The sequence below is a fragment of the Sander lucioperca genome, chromosome 1, assembly GCF_008315115.2.
Source record: "Sander lucioperca isolate FBNREF2018 chromosome 1, SLUC_FBN_1.2, whole genome shotgun sequence".
Lineage (NCBI taxonomy): Eukaryota > Metazoa > Chordata > Actinopteri > Perciformes > Percidae > Sander > Sander lucioperca.
This window is the reverse complement of record NC_050173.1, coordinates 37,172,371-37,195,632: the sequence shown is the minus strand read 5'-3', so window position 1 is coordinate 37,195,632 and position 23,262 is coordinate 37,172,371. Positions and strand designations below refer to the sequence as shown.

The 23,262-nt window shown below is 41.8% G+C and overlaps 1 protein-coding gene across 2 annotated transcripts in view; it reads left to right on the top strand.

Moving 5' to 3' along the window:
- Nucleotides 1-23,262, top strand: part of nlgn3a (neuroligin 3a) — a 128,196-nt gene that overhangs the window by 77,744 nt on the left and 27,190 nt on the right. For both annotated transcript variants that reach the window (XM_031319730.2, XM_036003638.1), the window contains one exon: nucleotides 9,648-9,833. In XM_031319730.2, coding sequence (XP_031175590.1) covers nucleotides 9,648-9,833 — 186 coding nt within the window. The remainder of the gene's footprint in view (nucleotides 1-9,647; nucleotides 9,834-23,262) is intronic.

Here is a 23,262-nt window from a genome sequence, read left to right as displayed (position 1 = left end):
TATTAAATGAAGTTAACTGTTAACTGCACACATTACAGTGGTGTGAGCTGGATACATGGTTAAACGTAATTTTCTGTTACCAGTGTATCACTGTGTGTATTTTGTCCATAACACATCCCTGTCAATCAGTCCCATAACGTCACAGTTAGATAGTAAATGCTGTAAACATATTCTTTGTAAATCTTTACAATCATCATACCCAGAAAGAACCAAGCAGGCCTGCGTTGTTGCACTGTCCAGACTACTGTTACGTACGATGGACTTTTCCCATGTAATCATTTTCATGCATTGATTTAGAGCTGCAACTAACAATTATTTTCATTTAATGATGAATCTGCATATTCTTATCTTAATTAATAGCTTAGTCTAATAAAAGAAGAAAATTGTGAAAAATGCCAATCAGTGCCATCAAAGTGCTTTGAACTGCACTCTGTGTATGAAAGGCTCTATACAAATAAAGCTTATTATTATTATTATTATTATTATTATTATTATTATTATCACAATTTGCAAATGTCATCATGTTGCTTCTCTTCCCCAGTCAACAGACCAAAACCTTTCAGTAGAAACAATTCATGGCTGGTTTTGGTCTTTTCATGACATTTGTTGACAATAAAAATAGAAAATATCACCAGACCTAACCTTTTACAGTTTTTGAATGCTTTTTATGGTATATGGTCGCCTATTGTAAATACTGTGCACGTACTATGACATATACGTAAATGCCGATCTTGTTAAAAGCGGAGCAGGTCCAGACTTTGCTTTTAGTAGCCTATGTGATAAGTAGAATCAAAAAGCATGTTTCCTAACAAATCCTCGCTTCTTGTAAATTTGGAGCCAGTTCCAAATCAGTACACAATTCCATTGGCAGCAGCGCTACTTTTTGTAGCCAAAAATATTTTTACCCTTCCGAAGACAAAACATTAAAACATTACTCACATGGTACACATCACAGTGATAAACCTCAGGAAAACAGATGTTCATTTAAATTGCTGCCGTTGATTTACAACTAAAGTTGGCAGGGCTTTACAAATGAAAAAATATAAGAAGACAGGATTTACACTATCAGTAATAAAAGCTGTAGAATGGGCTGCCTGTGCGTATTTAACAAGTTCTCGTGAGGAAGGGTCAACCAAAACTACAAACCCCAATTCCAATGAAGTTGGAACGTTGTGTAAAACGTAAAATAAAAACAGAATACAATGATTTGCAAATCCTTTTCAAGCTATATTCAATTGAATACACTACAAGATATTTAATGTTCAAACTGATAAACTTTATTGTTTTGTTGCAAATATTTACTCATTTTGAATTTGATGCCTGCAACGCGTTCCAAAAAAGCTGGGACAGAGGCAACAAAAGACTGGGAAAGTTGAGGAATGCTCAAAAAACAACAATGGAACACAGTCATGATTGGGTTCTTTTTTTTAGATTGTTGCGGCCCAAAATGACTTTGCAGGAGCTTTTGTAAAAAGTTCCGATAAAAGTTGCGATGTCTTTTGTATTTTTGTTGCAATGAAGTTGCGAGAGACAGTGAAAATTGCAAAAAAAAGTTGTGATTTTTTTTGTTGGTATAATTCTTTAAAAATAAAAAGGAAACTTATTTCAGGGGTGAATAAAACTACTCTAGGAGTTTTCCTAGTAACCATACCAAAAAAGCTCAGGATGCTGCAAATGTTGGTATGATATGAAAATGGTTGGTGGATTTCTGATGCCCTCAGATGGCACTGCATTCAAAACCGACATCATTATGTAAAGGATATTACCGCGTGAGCTCAGGAACACTTCGGAAAACCATTGTCAGTTAACACAGTTCGTCGCTACATCTACAAGTGCAGGTTAAAACTCTACCATGCAAAGCAAAAGCTAAATATCAACAACACTCAGAAACGCCGCCGGCTTCTCTGGGCCCGAGCTCATCTGAGATGGACTGATGCAAAGTGGAGAAGTGTGCTGTGGTCTGACGAGTCCACATTTCAAATTGTCTTTGGAAATCATGGACGTCATGTGCTCCGGGCCAAAGAGGAAAAGGACCATCCTGATTATTATCAGCGCAAAGTTTAAAAGCCAGCATCTGTGATGGTATGGGGGTGTGTTAGTGCCCACAGCATGGGTAACTTGCACATCTGTGAAGGCACCATTGATGCTGAAAGGTACATACAGGTTTTGGAGCAACATATGCTGCCATCCAAGCAATGTCTTTTTCAGGGACGTCACTGCTTATTTCAGCAAGACAATGCCAAGCCACATTCTGCACATGTTACAACAGCGTGGCTTCATAGTAAAAGAGTGCGGGTACTAGACTGGCCTGCATCCAGTCCAAACCTGTCTCACATTGAAAATGTGTGGCACATTATGAAGCACAAAATACGACAACGGAGACCCTAGACTGTTGAGCAACTGAAGTAGTACCAAGCAAGAATGGGAAAGAATTCCACCTACAAAGCTTCAACAATTAGTGTCCTCAGTTCCCAAACACTTATTGAGTGTTGTTAAAAGAAAAGGTGATGTAACACAGTGGTAAACATGAGCTGTCCCAGCTTTTTTGGAACATGTTGCAGGCATCAAATTGAAAATGAGTGAATATTTGCAAAAATAACAATGAAGTTTATCAGTTTGAATATTAAACATATTGTCTTTGTAGTGTATTCAATTGAATATAGGTTGAAAAGGATTTGCAAATCATTGTATTCTGTTTTTATTTACATTTTACACAACGTCCCAACTTCCCTTGAAATCGGGGTTTGGAAACTCATTATGGCCAGCTATCAGAGCTACTCCAACCTGAGGAGTTGGCCTTTGAAGATCCTCTAAATTATGACCTTTCTGTCCTACTCTGCTCCACTGATGTGCTTTGATAAGCCAGTCTCTGATGTCCTCCTAGGCGCATCACTGCACAACTGCCCCGTCCTGCTGGGTGGTGCTAAACTTTCTCACCATGCCCTCAAATTACATCACCCAGGCTTGCTGTCATGTTTCACATCATGCCTTTGAACTTGTTCTGCCATAGGCCAAGAAGTGAGGCAGAGCACCTTGCATACAGTGTCCTTTTGGTTGAACAAAAGATGGAGAGTATACTGTAAGAATGTATATTTTTCTAAATATCAGACTTAAGTAAAGGCATATTGTTGTTTATGGAATATCTCCCCGATGCATGTTCCTCCATGTGGAACCAAAGCGCTGCTTACCCTCACAGTTGTGACTCCCCAACACCAGCATCTCTCTCTCCTTCTGCAGGAGCATGCAGGCCCGCCTCCGCACCAGCTGTGAGATGCAAAGCTTCCCTTAATGTAAAAGCATTTCGCTGTCTTTGAGAATACACTGTCTGTGCTATTCACTGAAAGGAAAAATTGAGAGATACAGAGAAGAGAGAAGGTGATAAATAGCGGAAAAAAAGATGATGGAGGCAGAGACGGAGAACAGAGAGACATGCTGATAGTAGAGGAAGACAGGAAACATGACAGAGAGCTGGAGCAAAGGAAGAGATGGCAAAGGGAGGGTGGGAGAGAAGCAAAGGGGAGATTAAAAAAAAAGAAAATCGGACAGCCGCCATAGCCGAAGTGTGATTGATTGAGTGGCATTCAGGTGCCAGGGGTCATACACATGCAAACTGCTCATTTGTAGTTGCTGCCAGTGCTGCTGTTCACCAGAGCTCTTGAATAGTGTCGCCTGACCACCGGGACACATCACACAATCAGATTAAGCAGCCCCGAAGTCACATGCAGGACAACCAACAGCTGCCATGTGCAGCACCAGCGTTGACTTACAGTATCTGTTTTTAATCCCTGTCTGCTATAACAGGCTCTTGTCTGTCTATAGGAGATCTGGGTTTTAGGGACTCAGATATATGTCAGATGAGCTTTGGTTTTAATGCGGCACAGATGTTCCCTCTTGACATTTTGTTGTTGTTTTTTCAGTGCTTTGTTGCACACAAACCACATTTTCCATTTGAGTGGCTCAGTCTGTATTCAGCAGCACAGTATGCATGATGCTCTATCTTCAGCATCATGCATCAGACTACCCGACCACCTTTTCAGAGCACAGTATAGTTTCAGCGTTGGTTCATGCTTCACACGCCGCATCGCTCTGTGTCATTGTGTGCAACTGAGATAAACATTCAAGTGGAACCATTTGGGTTTCTGTTAGTCATTGGTCTGTTCACATTTTCAGCAAAGACTTGCAGTTTAGCGAGCGAGTTATCATTCAGTTTGAATTCACCAAGTGTCGAGGGGCGGGCCCCTAATACATCGGTTGACTTTGTTGCCATTCAAAGCGGTCTGATATTTCCTTTAATTATTGATTCATAGTGAGGCCAGCAGGAATCAGGGGCTCATACATAAATTCTTTTTCACAATTTTCTAGTTTGATTCACGCAGTATTCATTTATATGAAACTGGTAATTTGTAGGAGTGATAATCAAAACTTTTTTTTCCAGTCTTTATTTTCTCTTCCACCGGAAACAAGGTTGTGGTGTTGGATAAATGGCCTTCAGTGTCCAGGCTACCATAAAGAGGCTTTCTTGTTCTTGCCTGCCTTTCTCTCTGTGTGTTTCTCTATCTCTCTCGCTCTCCTGCTCTCAGATCAGACTGCGCTCCAGCCATGCAATTGGGCAGCGAGCTGTAAACAGGAGCTGTACACTGATCCAAGTGGCAATCACCTTCATTCAGGCCCACGCCCCCTTCCTGCTCCTTTCCCTTCACCCAGCCTTTTTTTCAATGAGTCTCGTCGGCATGCTGAAATCTTGACCCAAAAATAAGAGGATGAAAAATCTTGTGGGAATGTCTCCCTGTGTGGAAGATGGACCGCTGGGTATGTCCCTTGCTCATCATGAGCTCGACACACAGAGGCCCTTTATGTGGCTGTGTGGAGTGTGGCCCCCTCTTCCCTCCTCTGCTTCTCATCCACACCCCAGAGGCTCCCTTTCAGCCCAGGCCTGGCTGGGGGGAAGTTGAAGCTCTTTTGTAGTGGGGGATTCTTAGAGGAGGCTGTCAAGGCCGCGACTGTGTGGGCCTTTATTTCCCCAGAGAAGAGAAGGGGGGAGAAACGATAGAGGGAGAGGGCAAGAAGAGGGAGGGGGTACCAAAGGAGAGTTTGGACACAGACGGCCTTGTTAACGGGCACCCTGAAAGAGGGGGAGGATGAGAGGGAGAAAGAAACAGAGTAAAGGCGAAGTAAAAGCGAAAATGGATCTAGCAGAAAGCCAAAAAACTTTCCCTCAGTTACGTCACCGCTGTTATTGCCATCCTTCTCCTCCTCTCTTTTCCTCTCCTCCTCCCTATCCGTTCCCTCCATCTGTCCCTATGTTACCTCACTCTTCAGCTCAATAACAAGCTTTTGCCCTCCCCCTTACCCTTCCTCGTCCCCTTCTCACCCTCCGCCATTACTTTACACACATTCCATTATCTAGGAGACCAGGCTAAGAGAGATGTCTGGGGTCGGAGCGATCATTATCATCACCTCTTTCTGCTACACTCTGAGTTATAGCCCGCCGTATAGGAAACAGACATTTAAATCATAATCAATAGAGCAATATCAATGCTGAGAGGCATAGCTAAAGGAAATCACTGCTGTGGCTCAGGAGGAAACAGAGACGCTCAGTGTAGACTGAGAAAGGCGTGCGCGCTTATTGATAAAATACCATCAAGCCGCAGAATACATTATGTGGCAACACGCTCAACGCTGGCCTTTTTGGGAAAATAAACTCTTTCTTTGATATTCACGCGATGCAATGATTGTGGCTGGTCTGTGAAAATGTGTGGAATTGGAAAGGTGTTGGATTTGTAGTGATCTCCTGGTCTCTGCTGCTCATGTATTGCTTCAGGCACGTTGGCTGAAACTCAAACAGTGCAGAGAAGAGACGATGTCATGCTGTATACATTAACTGAGCTTCTGGTCATGTTAAAGTGACAAGGATGTCTTAGTTTCTCGTAGGGGGAGCCGCATTACATACACAAAGTTTTGTCCGGCAAGGACGATGCGAGGTGACAGGTGCGAGTCCGACCTGACCTGGCTGCGACCTGACCACAGCCGCCGCTGCCACTCCGCCTGAGATCAGGACTGAATCTCGGGACTCTGTGCTGCCACACGGAGAAAATACCAGGTCTTCATACAGCAGAATTGCAACACATCACTGTCAAGGAAGAGCAGCTTTGAGACACGATACAAAAACACATCATGTAATCAGTCAGGCCAAATTACAGTTCTAACATGCAGAGAAAGAGCACAGAATCACTGTTATTAACATATACAGTTTGTTTGTGGTGAATAAGGAACAATCATGCAAATTTCATGTCCAATCCAGCTGACGTGTAGGCAGGTTAGATTCCATTTTTGAGTATCTTTCTTTCAAGCGTTGAGACAATTTGAGTTATTTGTTGGCATGACCTTTTGCAACTTATATAATCAGTTCTCTCTCTTAACAGATCTTATTAAATACATTTTGGCATACATGATTCAAGGTTTGACTTGAATGAAGATCAGTTATAGGATTTCTTTTCTCCAGTGTAGTTTAACTTCAGGGCATTTCTACGTTTCTTTGTGTGCCTATTTCCTTTGTCTAAACCAAACACTTTACACTGAACCGATTGGAGCTTGATATACAAAACAATGTCTTGTTTTTTTTTAAGGGGAAAAGGCGCTCAGCAAACCATATACGACATTGGTGTTCAGCCTGAAGGTGTAAAGCTTGGGCTTCGCCTCAGTTACTGCGACTGAATTGAAAACAAACATCCCACATTTAATCTACAGTTTGTTCCAGAACTCACAACAGGTAACATTAATACTGTAATGTCACAGAGAAAATTAAATTAGCACAAATTGATTTGTATGCACTTTACTTTCAAAGCATCAGATCAACTAAAACTATTTAATGATTATTTTATGTTTTTTGAATTAACTTCACAGTGTACTGTAATTGTGTGTACTGTTTGTGCCAAAGTTAATTGGTCAGATCATTTAAAAGAGAATTTGCATATCGATTTGAACACAGGCAGCTAACAAAGATGGATATCATGTGATTACGGGTTTATAATTAAATGCTTATTGTAAAGCAGCACCTAGTGTGTAATAAAAATCTCAATTGATTGTCAGGTTGAGTAGCGCAGTCAAGCACATAACCAGCCTGACCAAGTAGTTCAGAAGCACTGAGCTGCAGCCCAGAATCCCAAGGTCTTGTGTAGGAGTGAGCTGTGAACAGATAGTGCTCTGCACATCACGGTTCATGTGCAGCCATAGCCCACGCACGGCTGATGAGACGGGGATCATCTGCTACTGTAGATCTGGAAATCTATAACCCAATCCCCGGTGAGTAAGGAGGTTTGGAAATGTAGATAACTCAAACCAGAGACAAAGGGAAAGCATATGTGTCGTTATTTAAACAGTCCGTTCCTCTACCTTATTCTAGTAAAGGAGAGTGAAAGCCTGAGGTCATGCGTAGGTGATGGATGTAAAGAAATAGCCAGAAACCTAAAAAGACCAAAACACCTCCAGAGCACAAGCATAAAGTAAAATGTAAAAATAGAAATAACCATGCATAAAAACAATTACTTTGCTATCTTAATTGCTTTCCAAAGAAAATACTTTCTGTCACCTTTCCAATTAAAACATAACCAGCAGCTATATTAGATGTATTTTTAAATGGTGCCTGCAGCATGTCTTGTTGTCTAAGATATTGGATTCAACCTCTACATTTTAATGACCAGTTTCATTTATAGATGCAGAGGAATCACCACGGCTGAACAAAAAATCGCAAAAAGATGCTTTATTCTGGCAGCTGGGGATCCAACTCTAATGATTTACATGTTTGTCATTTAGTAATGCCTCATATTGCAATGCCAAATGCATAATGTTTGCTATATCTTTTCAATTAGGCTAACAGTTGCACGGAATCTCTTTTTCATGCCGGTCTCCTGACATTTCCTAACCCATCTGACATACACTTGGTGAAGTGTGAACCATTTCGCAAATGAGGGTTATTCTGGGAGAGTCACGTCTCCTCTCTCTCCATGGCATCCAGGAGAGAGTTGTAAAAGCTGTTGTCCTTAAGTTATGACGGAACACAAGGAGGAGCCGCAAGAGGAAAAGAAAAGAACAAGCTCTTCAATTGGAGTCCTCCTTTCTTCTCTCCCCCCCCCCTCTCTCTCTCTTTCTCTCTGTCTGTCTGTGTGCGTTTCTGTTCCTCTGCCTGTCTCTTTCACTCTCTCTCTCTCTGCATGTGCCCTGCTGCTCTGTCATCCTCAGGGATGCATCTGAAGGAGACCATCTGTTGATCCATTTGTCTCCTGCTTTCCCTCCTGTGCCACTGCCTCTCTCCTATCGATGATCAGGCCTGGCCTTTCCCCTGCCCACCCTCTTTGTTCCTGCCACTCGGGCACTCGGGGCGAGGCGAGTGTGCTGTTGGGGGTGGGGCAAGAGGCTGTGCCCTCTGCAGCCTCTGATTCAAACAAAGAGAGAAAACAGGCATTGGCGGACATGCATCCTTTTTGAGGCCAGCTGCTTTCTAATCAGTCTTCATCTAAAGTGAGCATCGCTGTGGTGACCCAAGTCAAAAAACACACCGATTTATTTTTTTATTTTTGCATTGTTGATATCAAATCTATTCCCTTTCCCCCCTTAGGACTTAAACCCATGAGAGCTTATCATTATATGGAGGCATAGACCATGAAATAGATGTTAGAAACAATGCTGTGATGCTGAAGGACCATCACTGGAGGCTTGCAAGCATCCACCACCAACACATTTATTGCTTGTGAAGTGTTGCCACTAAAGGGGGGGGGGGTCTTGGTTTCCACACACATCTCCTAACTGTCACCTCGCATGCATGTTCAGGGGTTTGATGGACACTGAGTCCACCGTGGGGACTTCAGGGATTGCTTGCCTTTGATCTTCTCCCACGACTCTCGATTACCCATCATTCAGCAGGGCTTAGGCCCTGGAGAGCAGCTGGGAGAGGGTGGTGTGTTAACATGAGCTCAGATGTACCCAAGAGAGACTCACTGTCCAACTCGAGACATCATATTGTAGATTACACAGACACGGAGTGAAATGTGCATGGTAGTGCTTGTTGTGAATGTTTAGACTGAAAGTATGTGGGACTTGAGAGTGTGAGAGAGAATCGAAATATGCCAGAGGAAGGTGGTAACTCTGATAGGATATATAATGAGGCTGCAGTCCATACCGAGGGGTTTTGCAGCATCAAAATGATTGTAAATCTTATCACATCTTTTTCCCTCCGTCTGTGGTGTTTTCATAGATTCCTAAGGTTTTCATCAGGACTGCTCAATATATCCGATGATGGGTGCTTACCCGGGGAGAGATGCCATTGATTTTCCATACGGTGCAAATGACATGTGGTCACGCGCACTCCTATTTTACCAACAGCCGTGTCATCCAATAAGTCATGATTTCCGCGGCGAGCTGATTCTCCTGACAAAATCGGGGTGGGGTTAGTCACTGCGGATAACCTTTTATGCTGCAGGTGCACATGAAAAATAGAAATCCGTGGCATATTGCATGTGCAACTTACAGACTACCTACTTTTTTATTTTGGTCATGTGCAAATTTCAATACGCATAACAATGTAATTTATTAAACTCGCCCCTCCGCCTGGCTGACTTTTTAATCTCTTAATGTCTGTGTATGTGTTGCAGGCTTTCTCAGTACGGGTGACCAGGCTGCTAAAGGGAACTACGGGCTCCTGGACCAGATCCAGGCTTTAAGGTGGATCAGCGAGAACATTGGCTTCTTCGGAGGAGACTCCAACCGCATCACTGTGTTCGGTTCTGGGATCGGAGCTTCCTGCGTCAGCCTGCTCACCCTCTCCCACCACTCTGAAGGTACGGTACAGCAGAGACGAGGGGGGTGGGTGATACAGCTGTGGAGCTCATACCTGCTGGTGTGTAGGCTGCTTGATATTAGAAAGTGGTGATGCAGCTAGAGAGTTATTGAGTAATGTATTCTACTGTACTGCACAGCATAACGAATGCTTTAAGAAGCAGGTGTTTGCATTTAAATGATTGTGATGTTCATTACCATCCGGAAATTGAAACTCCACGGCAGATTTCAGACCACATGTGGGTCTTGATGTACTTTGCTAGTATCCCTCTCCATGTCAGAAATAGACATGTAGGTATAATGTGTTTTTGTAAGCAAGATAAAAAGGGAAATGTTGTACCAGGGAGATAATTTTAGTGGCATACTTAATGACACACACACACTGTTGTCTTTGTAAGCAATGTTGTTTATCTGCTGGCTACCGTAGTGCTACTTCATGATGATTTATTGCCCACGTTGGCCATGTCTTTAATACTAAATGTAGCATGTGTGTACTGAACCCGGACATGCGAAAAACATCCCTTACTCATGCTCCTCTAATGCATCATTGAATTAAGATGGAGCCTTACTGCTCATATGGTAAATTCTTGCAGGAAGTGATTTGGCTTATGTGAATGAACTGTCCCTTTTGAGCTCAGTCCATGAATTGCACCCAGCAACCTGGGATTATGACAGTCACGTATTCGTCCATCCGTTTAAAAAAAAAAAAAGCTGGCTCTTTGTTTTGCGTTCAATTGATTGTGGTGTTGTGTAGAGTACATGACAGGCCATCAGGATATTGAGGTGTTATTGTGTAGCAGTGTTTATGTTTTTTTGTTATATTGTTTATGTGGTGGTAATATTCCAAATGAGAAATCTTTACATTCAGCCCCACTCACGCAGCCTGCTTGTGAACATGTTAACAAGCCAAAAACATGCTGCTTTGGACACGCATGGTTGGAAATGTAACAGGGGGATTTTACTGTACATTACATACAAGTAAATGACATTAAAGAAAGCACTCTTGCATGAGATAAAGGATTGGTTTATGAAAAATACTTTGGTCAGGAAACACACACACACACACACACACACACACACACACATTTCTCTTTCATGTCACTAGGCAGAGTAGGATCTCTGTTTGGATTTTCTGATTAGTAGACCGACATGCATTTGAAAGAGGTCATTTGAGCTGCTCTTTTTTGGTCCCTATTACAGTGCCAGGGATTTGTGATGTGTTTTGCGTTCTCCAATTTGCATTAAAGTGTTACTAATTGCCTTGATTTCCTCCGATGAATGATGACTGCTTTTGGATTGAATTTTTAACATAAATGCCTTTTTTATTCATACTCCATAATGTTACGCTCCATGTAGCATGTTATTATACTGCCAGTGAAACCATCTCCTCTGCCTCCCCAGTAAATTGGATATTACCGGGTCTGTTTTTTCCCCTGAATGGAAATGCATGCCCCACTGATGGGATAAAAAAAAAGAGCCAGCAAAACTTGAGGGATCCTAGGAAATTGAAACAGGAAGCCTTCTATCACGCCAGGACTCTTGCTGCGAATGTTACCAATGGCAATCAGATTTCACACAGTCTCTCTCGGAGCACAGATTGTTGTAATTATATAAAGTTTAGGACTGGAGTGGGCCGCAGGATGTGACAGGAAATACAAGTGAAGAAATGTCTTTTTACACCTGCTTTCACAGCCTCCGCTGTACCCTCCTCCTGTCCTCATCCTCCTCTTTCTATAGTCTTAACTGTTGAGTTGAAAACTAGTAGGAGGTTCTTGTTGCCAAGACAACGCAATAAACAAGAAAGGAATCAAAGTGTTTGGATCAGCATAGCTGTGAAAATTGATGTAAAAATCTATAATCAAATGAATTATACACTGTAGCAGGAGCACACCTGGTTTCAGGTGGCTTCTAGTAATGGATTTATGTAATAATTTCCTATCCATGTTAGCAGGAAGAGAGTTTTATATTGAGATTCCTACTTTAAATGAAGTCAGGAAACAAAGATTGTAAACAATGCATCATGGTTCCTGATTCAGCTTTTTATTTTGACTCGGCTCGCAAATTAAAATTCATACTCTAAGCCTAGAAATAGACGCAGTGGTGTCACATTGAATGCGGTGTGTTTGAACTCAGGAGTAGCATAAATGCAGTAGGATATGATAACATAGCATAGGATTCCACATGTGTCTCACACACAAACATTTCCCTATACCTGCTGCTCGGATGCAGGGTAACGAGGCCCAGGTACCAAAGAAAAAGTAAATCAGTGATGACACACTGTTCTGGAGCTCCCTGGTGTGTCGGTGTATTTAATGACAGTATTCCCACTCTTACTGCACACAGTCTGTCATCACTGCCTACAGTGCATAGACTTCCCATCTAACAGAGACTCCTTTTATGCCTGTTGGTGGCATAGTGACAACTTACTTCAGATGCTCCATGCTCCTCCTGAAGCCTATTTAATAAGCTGGATCGTCCTATATCATCCTAGCCCTTCGGCCTCTCTCTTTCATTGCCTGCTCCTCTGGCCTGGCCTTGGTAGCGTCTCCATGTGGGCGTGCCGAGGGCTCCAGTCAGAAGGTACATCCATCACCTCCCCCCCTTCTGGCCTGCGTGGAGGCTGGCCTGGACGTCCTCTCGTGAGGGCTGGATATTTTAGACCCCGGTCCCTGCCCTGCCTCCTCCATCTAATCTCCTCCTCACTGCACCCATCTGTCTCCCTGCCTTCACAGACATTAAAAGCATGCAAGGGACACACGCTTTCTCTCCGTGTGCCAGTGTGTCTCTCTCCATTTCCCTCTCTCTGGGTTTCTGCTCCCTAGTCTGCAGCATGTGTGGTGTGTTGCTATTAATAATATGGCTGCCTTGTCTGCTATGTGGCACCAATCTAGCCGCACATCTGAGACTTTGGAAGCAGAATGGTCATTAAAAGCGCAGTCCCTCTCGGCAGGAGAGTGTTTTTGACCAGCTTATTAAATGTAGCTCAACAGTTGTGTTCCCACAGAGGGAAATCTCTGTCCCCATCTTCTTCTTTTTTCCGGCTTCAAACAGAAAACAGCTAAAGAAGTTCAGAAGCAAGGACATTAGCCAGTCCCATGTATTATCTATCTGGCATCGCACAGGCACGAATTGAACATGCAGATTTGGCTTTTGCCTTATCTTCTAATAATCATTATGATATAAAAAGTAAGATGGCTTCTCTGCACATGAACAGAATACCAAGTAGCCAACGGCTCAGACACGTGCATTTGTACATATATCTCTGTCGATATATCTGGTTCTCCCTTCACAACCTACATAAAACATACTGTATATCTACGCACATGTATCTTTATCAGTGTGCGTTTCCCAGCTGTCCATGTTTGTGCAGGCTGGCGCGTCTATTCACAGAGCACACATGAGGGAAGGGCTGGTTGTAGAGCCGCTGAAGGTCGTTTGGTTTCTTTTTTTTTTTCCTTCTCTTCCTGTAAGCAATCAGGATAAAAGCTCCGCTTCTGAGGAAGTGCTCCCCTTTTAATGGAACGTCTTGGACATTAAAGACAGCTAGTGTGGAGGATCCTTCATGCCAATGTCAGCTCTCATTTTTATTAAGACTTCTGGGTTATTGAGGACCATAAATGTGCATGTTAAATGCTTGGGCTTTATTACAGCAGTGCAATGAGTACCAAGGCTGTTTAATGCAAGACACCACCTGGCAAACACTGAAACCCCTTGAACCATGAGTATTAAGAGGGCAGTGTGACAGGTACCTGGTTTTCAGCTGGGAACAAGTTTTTAAATCCATTTAGTGTGAAGGATAGCAAAGAAGGTGATTAAATGAAGGGATGTATCGTGGAATGTGTAGAAATTGAGGATCAGATAGATTGATAAAATCAAATGGCGTGGCTGGACATTTTTCTCAAATCAAATCTGAAATATTAACTTTATTAATGGCTGCTCTTCATCGTGAGCTACTTGCTGTGGACTAAAATGTATAATTCATGCAGTTTTGGAAAGGATGTCACTTGGACATCATAGGAATTGATGTATTACTGTACAATTTCCTTCAGCTGATTGAGTGAGAAACTGGAGCTTCTGTTAGAGTGACTTGAGTGTGATGCCATGATTACAGTGAGGCACAAACTGCCGAGTCCTTTATGTTCAAGTATGTGCAGTCAGTGAATCACCTGAAGGCAAAATGGCTGGCAAAAAAAGCTTTAATAACATGGACTAAAATGAACCATACAAGCTGAGAACATTTAGAACTGCACTTACCTTACAGGTTCAGTAGGTTAAATGATAAAACAGAGTTGATGAATGTATAATCCAAATCATACATTTGATCTTAAATTTGAACTTGATAAAGACTTAATTAAACAAAAACTGAATATTTAGCTTAATTTATTTATTAACTTGGTGATATTTATCACAAATACATCAGAAGTTATCACTGAGTTTGCGCTGGTCTCACTTTCTTTCTTGTTAAAACATCTGTAGTAGTGAGTGTTTCTATCATAAGCTACACCCAGCAACACTCATCACAGTTTTGTTATTTCTGTTAAAACACCCTTTTCTCCCGCACCATCACCCTCCAGACTCCTTCCTCTGTACTGTCAACAACAACAAATACTTTATATAAAAAGGATACTGATACAGAGGCAAATATAAAATACTGTAAGTAGAAGAAGTAAAGAATTATTATGAGAATTTATACATATTAAATCATGGGCTGAATATTTCATAATATGGACATGGACCCCAAATAAAATCCTATTTGCAAAACAAAACGTTTTTTCTCATGTTAATCATATCAGTTGCTTCATTAAACTAAAATGTGCTTCACTATCACATTAACTGGTTTTACACATTTGAGGAAAGATGCCATACGTTGGGGCTGATTCTGGAGGGGGCAACTAAAGTCAGGCTTCAAGGCGTAATTTCTTTTTTAAATATAATTTCCATGTGTCAACGCTCATATTTTGATTCCTGGGGAAGATATTTAATGTGTATTTAATAAAGTGTATTTAATGAAGGTCTTTTAGTAAGTTCCTTTCCTCCATAGTTTCAAACATACTATAGACATACTAGATTCAGTATACGAAAGAGTTCTGTATATTCATACATAGTAGTTTTAATGTAAATTAGTGTGAGCAATATATAATGTTTAAAGGTCCCATGGCATGAAAATGTCACTTTATGAGGTTTTTTAACATTAATATGAGATGGTCCCCCAGTGGCTAGAGATGGCGATAGGTGTAAACCGAGCCCTGGATATCCTGCTCTGCCTTTGAGAAAATGAAAGCTCAGATGGGCCGATCTGGAATCTTCCCTTTATGTCGTCATAAGGGGAAAGGTTACCTCCCCTTTCTCTGCTTTGCCCGCCCAGAGAATTTGGCCCGCCCATGGGAAAGAGAGAGACATCATGGCTTGCAAACGAGCGAAGCATGGCAGTTGGTCAAGGCCACACCCCCACCCTCCACCTTGCCCCCCCTCTCTCCTCCTCAATAGTATTTAAAGCTACAGACACAGAAATGGCACATCCTAAGGAAAGCTCATTGTGGGACTGGCTCTAGTGGCTGTAATTCTGCACCAAGGCTGAATTTCGGGAAAGAGACTTCAGATACAGTATTAAGGGACCACTAAGGCCTATATAAAAGCATCCAAAAAGCAGCATGTCATAGGACCTTTAAAGCTACTGTGTTTGCAATATACTGTATGTGTAGAGCTAACATGTCTAGAGATGATTGTCGACTAATCAATGAGTCCAGAGGTTTATGATGTTTTTCCCACTTTCCCAGAGTCAGAATCTAATTAATGCTGTAGGAAATACCTTTTTCACGTATTTGGTGTAGTCTGAAGTCATGTCAAACAGCAATATTACGCTGTCTTGGCGTGTCCATAGCATCAAATAACATAATCATGATCCCATATGCATCCAGGAATTGAGAGAAACTAAGCAAGTAAACTAAGTGGGGAGTTGGGGCAGGCACCTTTTTCCAAACTTTGTCTGAGAGGAGGTCCAGTCTCAGACTTAAAACAAAACCCTGGATTATGCAATTAACCGAAAATTAACTGGAAACCTTTTTGATAATCAATAAATAATATTAGTAATTCTTTAAAGCAAAAATGGGCAAACATTAACTGGTTCCAAAGCAACAAATGTGAATATTTGCTGGTTTTCTTCAATTACAGTAAAACTAATATCTTGTTGTCTGTTGGTTGGACAAAACAGCAATATGAATATGTCAACTTGGGTTTTGGGAAATTGTGTGGATATTTTTTTAGTATTTTCTAATTTGAGGGACCAAAATGATCAATTGATCAACTGACAAATTAATCTTTGATTAAAATAATTGTTAGTTGCAGCCCAAAACATGTGTCAGGCCTGCTTTATACATTACATCTGACATGAAGGGGTGACATATTCTTGACTCTTTTAATACTTATATTCAAATCGCTTAATATTTAAATTGCATTGTGAGTGACTCCATCTACATGACATCACATGGCAGGTTAGGGAACAGACCTCTTTGTAAGGTCTTGTCTGGGCCCTCTTGTGATTTCACCGCACAAATCAGTGCAAATGACTACTGGGCTGTTTCTGGCATGTATTTACCTCACGGACCTATGGAGGAAGGAAATAAGACTGACAACAAGGTTTAATGGACCTCGAATCAATCTGCCTCTGTCAGTCTTGCTGATACAGTGCTGTTGTTGTGGGATTCAGAGCCTGTATTGCCATGAGCATCTAACCTCTGCTCTGACAATCATTTACCGTGTACATGCACGCTTCTAGTTGTCCTTAGAGGGAACAACACAAACACTGTTGTAGTGATGCTGCTGGGAATTGTGAGGATGTGTTGAGCTTTGAGAACTTGTGTACTCATTCATTGCTGTATCTTGAGATATCGACAGGTAATCCAAGGCTAATGTAAATGCTGCTCCAAATTACCCTATCTTGCAGAATGGATAATGAGGCCAGCAGGTCATACAGATGAAGAGTGTGTGAGTCTTACTCTACATCACTGCTTTAACTATAATGTTACATCTGGCTGTGACCTTTGTAAATAACACGTGTTGGTTTCCTTTCTGAAACGAGACCCATGGGAGGTTCTCCCTCTGGAATGGCCTGCGCACCCCCACTCCATAATGCCCCTGTGCTGAGCTCTCACCGCACAGATCTGGAGGTGCAATCCATCCACACTCGGTGTCGACTTAATTTCTGTGGGCTCAGGCATCCTGTAGCAGCCTTCCATCTCTTGTGGTCTAGGCATCAAATAAAGGCACCTTGCATGAGCTGGAATGTGAATTGGAGTCACCGGGAAAGATAGCTGCATAACCACATCCCTGGGATTGTACTCATACACGATTCAGCACCATTGTTGTGCAAATGCCTTGTGCTTGAGAAAAACCAGGGACAATTGTCGTAGTTGAATAGACCTTATTTCTGAGATGTCAAAGGCATTCAGCAACTCGACACTGTGAAGTTACCTGTGTGTTTGGGGCACCAGAATGCCTCCATCTCAAGGTTTGATTTGGCTGTTTGCTGGAGGATGTCTGTGCATCTCAGGGTGTGAAAAAGTCCTATATGTGAGATGAGAGAATGGGGACGTGGCTTGTCAGGTACCGTATTCTTCCACCTCGATTGACAAGAGCGATAATTAAACCAGGGGGATGCCATCTCTGCGGAGCAAGAATGCTTGTATTTATTTACGCTGACTACTCGGCTTTGTTGTCTGCCATATAGTGTGGCCGTCATTGTGTGGAAAAAGCAAACTGCTTTTAACAAGTGGCCTATGTGGCATTTCTTTGAACGGCAGTGTCTTTGACTTTGTATAACGGACTAAAAATGCTTTATTTTTTACAAAACAAAGATGGAAGATTACTCACCGACTAAAAGGTATTACTCTCTTTTGGACTTGTTAGAAATCGGAAACGGCCTAATTCAGGCAGCAAATAGTTTTTTTTCTCTTCACTACTCAGCGTTGCAAAGAGAAAATGAAGCCAAAGTTGTATTGTGCAGAAGAACAAGGCAGGACAGGGCCTCCTGCAGAGTAATGTGACGTGGGAGAGGTGTTATTGGGCTAAAGATGACTCTACTGAGGTCCGATAGCCAGTTTGAGGTAACACTCTAGAAAATAATATCCAGTTGGGCTGTCCGTCAGAGTGAGGCAGTTTTACCTATCTCTAGCCAGAAGAGAGCAGAGGAATGAAGAATTGACAAATGTCCCAAAAACAGTGACGGCAGTTCATTCAGGTAGTCCAGCCATCAGTTTGTCTCTGCTTGCAGCAGGTAGTTGAGCCTATAAAGCATGGAGTTATAGGTGTTAAAGAGCCGAGCAGCAGGTCAGAGAAAGAAGCAGGGGATAATTGAGTACTTTAGTAAATCCATGCCTCCATCAACCAAGGTAATAGCTCAGAGCATTGCATATACCTAGCCCCAGATTCACAGCCGTATATGAATGGGCTTCGGCAGCTTGAGCGACATGTGGCACACATGGGCTGTCTCAGCAATATTCTCCGAGACAATACAATGAGACCCATCTGGTGATGTATCGCTGAGATTACTTTTGGAAACTAATCGCAGCTGATGAACGAGGTGACTACAGAATATGTCATCTGTTGATGACCTGCAATCCCCAGCGAAGACGCTGGCAAGTCATTAGTTCAGGTAGATACCATCTATGAATCATTCTTGATAAATCATTGTCAAGGGCGCATTCATACACCTCCTAATGGACAGTGACAGTAGGATGTTGGAGGGGGAGCGGTGGCTGCATCTCCTGGCTGTTCCCCTGCGTTCTTTATCCTGTTAGGCTTTAGATCAATTAAACCAATAGCTGCATCATATTGCTCCCAGACTGTCTCGTCTGTTTCCTCTCTTGATTGGTCTAATGACTTGATGGAGGTCTCCATCTGTCTGTCTGTCTGTCTGTCTGTCTATCCAGTTCCCCGCTACCTCGACTCCACTGCCTTAATCTCTGAGGCATTTTCTTCAGTTCCTTTTCCCTGTTCCTCACAGCAGTTTCTTTCTTTTTCCAGTACCCACCCTCCCGCATGTCTCTTTTTCGTCTTCTCACCATGTCTCCCTCTCTCTGTCTCAGTCTTTCTCTCTTTGGCACCAGTGTAAAGCATCCATTATAGAGTGATGCATGGGTGTCTGTGTGAGTGGGAGAGAGGGACTTGGCACTCCTCCTGCCCCACCTGCAGAGGAAGCACTGACAGCTGAGCACTGGGGGCTCATCTCTCTCCCTCCGCCTCCACCCATCTCCACGTCTCTACTGACCTCCCTCCTCCTCTCACACCTTCTCTATCTCCCTTTCTCTCTCACCCTCCCTTTATTCCCTGTCGTTCCACACATATTGGCCCAATTTCTGCCACCACTCACTAGGTTTCCTTTTTCGCTATTTTCACATTTCATTATGTCTATCCATCTTTTCTTTTTTACACTGTCTGTTCTCTCTTTTTGTCTTTGTCTTTTTATTCACTGCACAACATATTTGTTTCTTTTCTTTTTTTACCCACGATTCTAAAAGTGTTTATTCATTAGGCATTCCGCACTAGGCCACATGGCTGGCTAGATGTGTTGTTAAATAGACTGTTTCCCTGTTTGTCTGCCAGATGAACAACGCCGGTGTAATTAGCTGAACTTTGCCCTTTAGTGATGACCACGAGCAGTCTGTGTTTGCTTGTTGTTGCTGACAGCTCACCTGTGTGGCCTGCTAGGTCATGCATTCAGTTTCCGTACATCTATTTATCCCTGCTGAGAGAAAAGTACTCAATGCCTCTGCATGAATAACAGAAGGTACTGTGGAGCTGCCACACCATCTCATTCTTCATCAATTTGGTTTGCTCAACTTGTAATTTATATACATCTTCTGCAGCTGGAAGGGAACATTAACGGGTGTTTCACGCTGTTTCGGGTGATGTTTTGGAAACGTCTGAATTATTTTTGAAATAGGAAATGTATGACTCTGTGCTCACTTCATTTTTGTATAACCGCTTCATCTACACAGAGAGGAAATATACTGCATGATTATAGGCATTCAGGAATATATCGTTCTGTTTACACAGAACCTACTTGCTACAGTCTGTGCTTACAGACAGATTGATTTGGAAGGAAAATTGTTTTTTTCAATGTGTAATAAGAAGTGTCGCATAGGAAAAACATCAGTCCAGTTACTTTGCAGTAGGACTAAGCTGGTGTGATTTGCTTGGTGAGAACCTTTAACAATGTGATATAGAGAACGGAATTCATGTATGCCATCTGGATCCCCATCACTGACATAATGTGCTCCAAGTGCACACTTTATCTGTGAAGTGTAAGAAGAAAGAGAAGATGTGTGTGTGTGTGTGTGTGTGTGTGTGTGTGTGTGTGTGTGTGTGTGTGTGTGTGTGAACATGTGCATGTGCACGTGCCAAGACATTCAATTCTGGGCAGTGCAAATGCATTAGCCTTAGCTGTGAAATTTGCATAGTCTGAGCACAATGAAATCCCCAATGAGAGGAACTTTCGGCAAACATGCTGACGAGCAGAAAGCTCTACTATAAAGAGCCAACATTGTGCAACCTGACAAAAAGACTAAATCTTTAGCTTTTAGGCCCGCAAGGCTGTAATAGATTTTTAGCTTAGAGAGGTAACATACACTCTAGATCCTTTTCGGTGGTAAAAGAGAGTGACTCGCAAATGTGAATGCAGCTGTCAGAGAACAATATTGCAAATGTGCTATTTCACAACTTAAAGACAATTTTCTTCTCCTGGATAGGAAATTCTACGTTAAGTTACAGTGCTCATATTTGGTTACTACAGTACATGGACAGAGAGGCTACCTGCTGCTGCAGACTGAAGAGTGAAAAGACATAAATGGAGTTTGAAACTTTGAAAATAGCATCTGCATGTTACAAATTAAAGGGGGTATGTTATGTTCACTTTCAGGTTCATACTTGTATTTCGGGTTACTACTAGAACATGTTTACATGCTTTAATGTTCAAAAAAACACTTTATTTTTTATCATACTGTCTGTCTGAATGTACCTGTATTCACCCCCTGTCTCTTTAATCCCCCCCTTAAAAAGCCAGTCTGCTTTCATTGGTCAGTGTTTACGGGTCTTCCGCATCTGTGCTCTCTGCGTCTCTGCACCGTCATTGCAGCCGGGGAATGACTGTAATGGCACCCTAGTGGCACTTTCTCCCTATAAATAGCATAGTAGACATCACAACCTTAAAGAAAGCAGGCTGATTTAAAAGCACCGTTTCTGAATGTGTGCATTTCTCAGTGGATTGAGCTATTTCATACTTGCACCATATTTATATAGCACTTCGACCTTCTTTATAATCAAACAAGACATATAAATCTCACTTAATATAGGACCTTTAAGTATATCTCAGGTGCAATGGTTTTTGCATGCTTTTAACAAACTTGCTTTCTCAACACATCATCCAACCGTGTGTGACAGCAAATCATTTCACACCTTTTTTCAAACGTGTGGGGTGAGAAGCTGTCTGACATAGAGAGGCATTGGGTAATAAACAGGAAGAAATAATGAACGTGTGTAGCTTTGGGGTTCCTTTTGGAGATTTGTGTACTGTTTTCCTAGTTAGATAGAAATCTCACTATCTTCTGCCCTGAAAGAAATATCCCAAAAATGCCAAACTGTTGAAGCATTAACTATATTACCATGGTAACACTTGGTGCAGCTGCTTAACAGACAAAGCCTTCAAGGGCAATTTAAAGCCCTCACGTAGGATTTGAAAATGTCTGATGTTGGCAACTGCTGACTCTGATCTGGAAACACCAAGGCCCTAGCAGCCATTCAGAGCACTGAGGTCAGGTCCATGTATTTGTTCTGTGAATTTTCTGTTTTTTGTGAGCTGGTGTGAGTTCATTTTACAGTAAAAAAACACCGTGGTTTTTTTATAAGCTTATTCCAATAAAATAAATAAAGAAAGAAATAATTCAGTATCTCTCCACCACCATTTTATTTCGTGTAGCTTGGAGAGGGCTTTGAAATAGCATTTAGACCTTCATGTTGGGAGATAAAATAGCAAAGCTTTATTTTTTGGGTCCATACTTTTCTAGGAAGTTTCCTGGAAAGAATTATGTAATTCATCTTCAATTATAGGAATAATAGAGATCTAAATTTAGGCAGTTAGAGTTTAGTTAGTTGAGTTTATAAGCAGCTGTTGATTTCCATAAGAACTTCTCCATTTTAATAATGGATAAAAACCGTGTAACAATTTTTATCACGATTGTCTTATTTTTCAACAAACAATAACACACACCATCAAAATACATTTTTAAGATGCTGCGATCACATAGTACATCTACACTACAGGTTTTATTGTTTCAAACCTTTTGGTTAGGTTTCATTAAGGTGTTTTGATACCATAGGATTTCAGTAGAAACAGAATGGTAGGCATATACAGCAATCAAGCAACAAGAAGAATAGTGTTGCCTACAAAATTGATGATGCCGCCTGAAGGCTTTTATTGTGAAGCAGCTGCAGGAAGTGCTGAGGAAGTGTTTGCTGACAAAGCACAGCAATGAAGTGGATCAGAAACCAGTGAGGCTGCTATCTGTTAGACGAAAGGTAAGAACAGGAATGTAGGAGTAAAACAAAACTCACAGTGCGACTCCTACGATATCCATGAGCTAACAAATGCAGATTAAAGTAAACACTAAAAGGAAAGATTTTCCTCAAAGCTGTTCATGATGAGCAGTTTAGTATTCAACACAGTGGCAGACGTAGTTGTGTGAAGAATGGAGAAAATAAAATTGCAGAGTACTCGAAACTCACACCTGGCTAATTGCTGCAAAATATAAGTGTAGACTTTCAGAATCAGAAGCTCTGATGCAGCCCCACGTTCAGAACAGCTCTTCATTTAAAGCATGCAGCAGCCTTGACAGCTGAAGTGATTCCTTAACAAAGACAAAAAGAATACCTTCAAGTGTGCAAGTAAATGTTAACGCATGTATCATTTGAAGGTGACCTGGGCCCCTGTCAGACAATCTCGCCTTTGACAGACTCGACATTTAACTAAAACAAATGCTGCGTCTTGCCAGCCAAACATGATGCTGTATCAAGTTTTTTATCATCTGAAAAATAGGCATCTCTCCTGAAACATTTCTCCTTGTTTAAGTGAAGGCTGTTTGGAGAGCATGCATCCTCTGCAGTATTTCAGATGTTGACATACCCAGATGGCATACTACTAATCTTGATCGATGCCCACAACTGCGAACACCATTCACACTGTAGAGGATAATGAAATGTAGCAATGTAACATTTCACAAAAATCATCACAGTGATCTGTTTATTATCCATTATGAAAGGCATCATGGCTTCCGACGTCCTCAACTCGGAAAAACAATGCAAAGGAGTGTTTACTTTCCAAACACAGAGCCGTGCAGGGTGCTCATAAAAATGTCTGTGCTCGCCCAATGTGCTATTCTT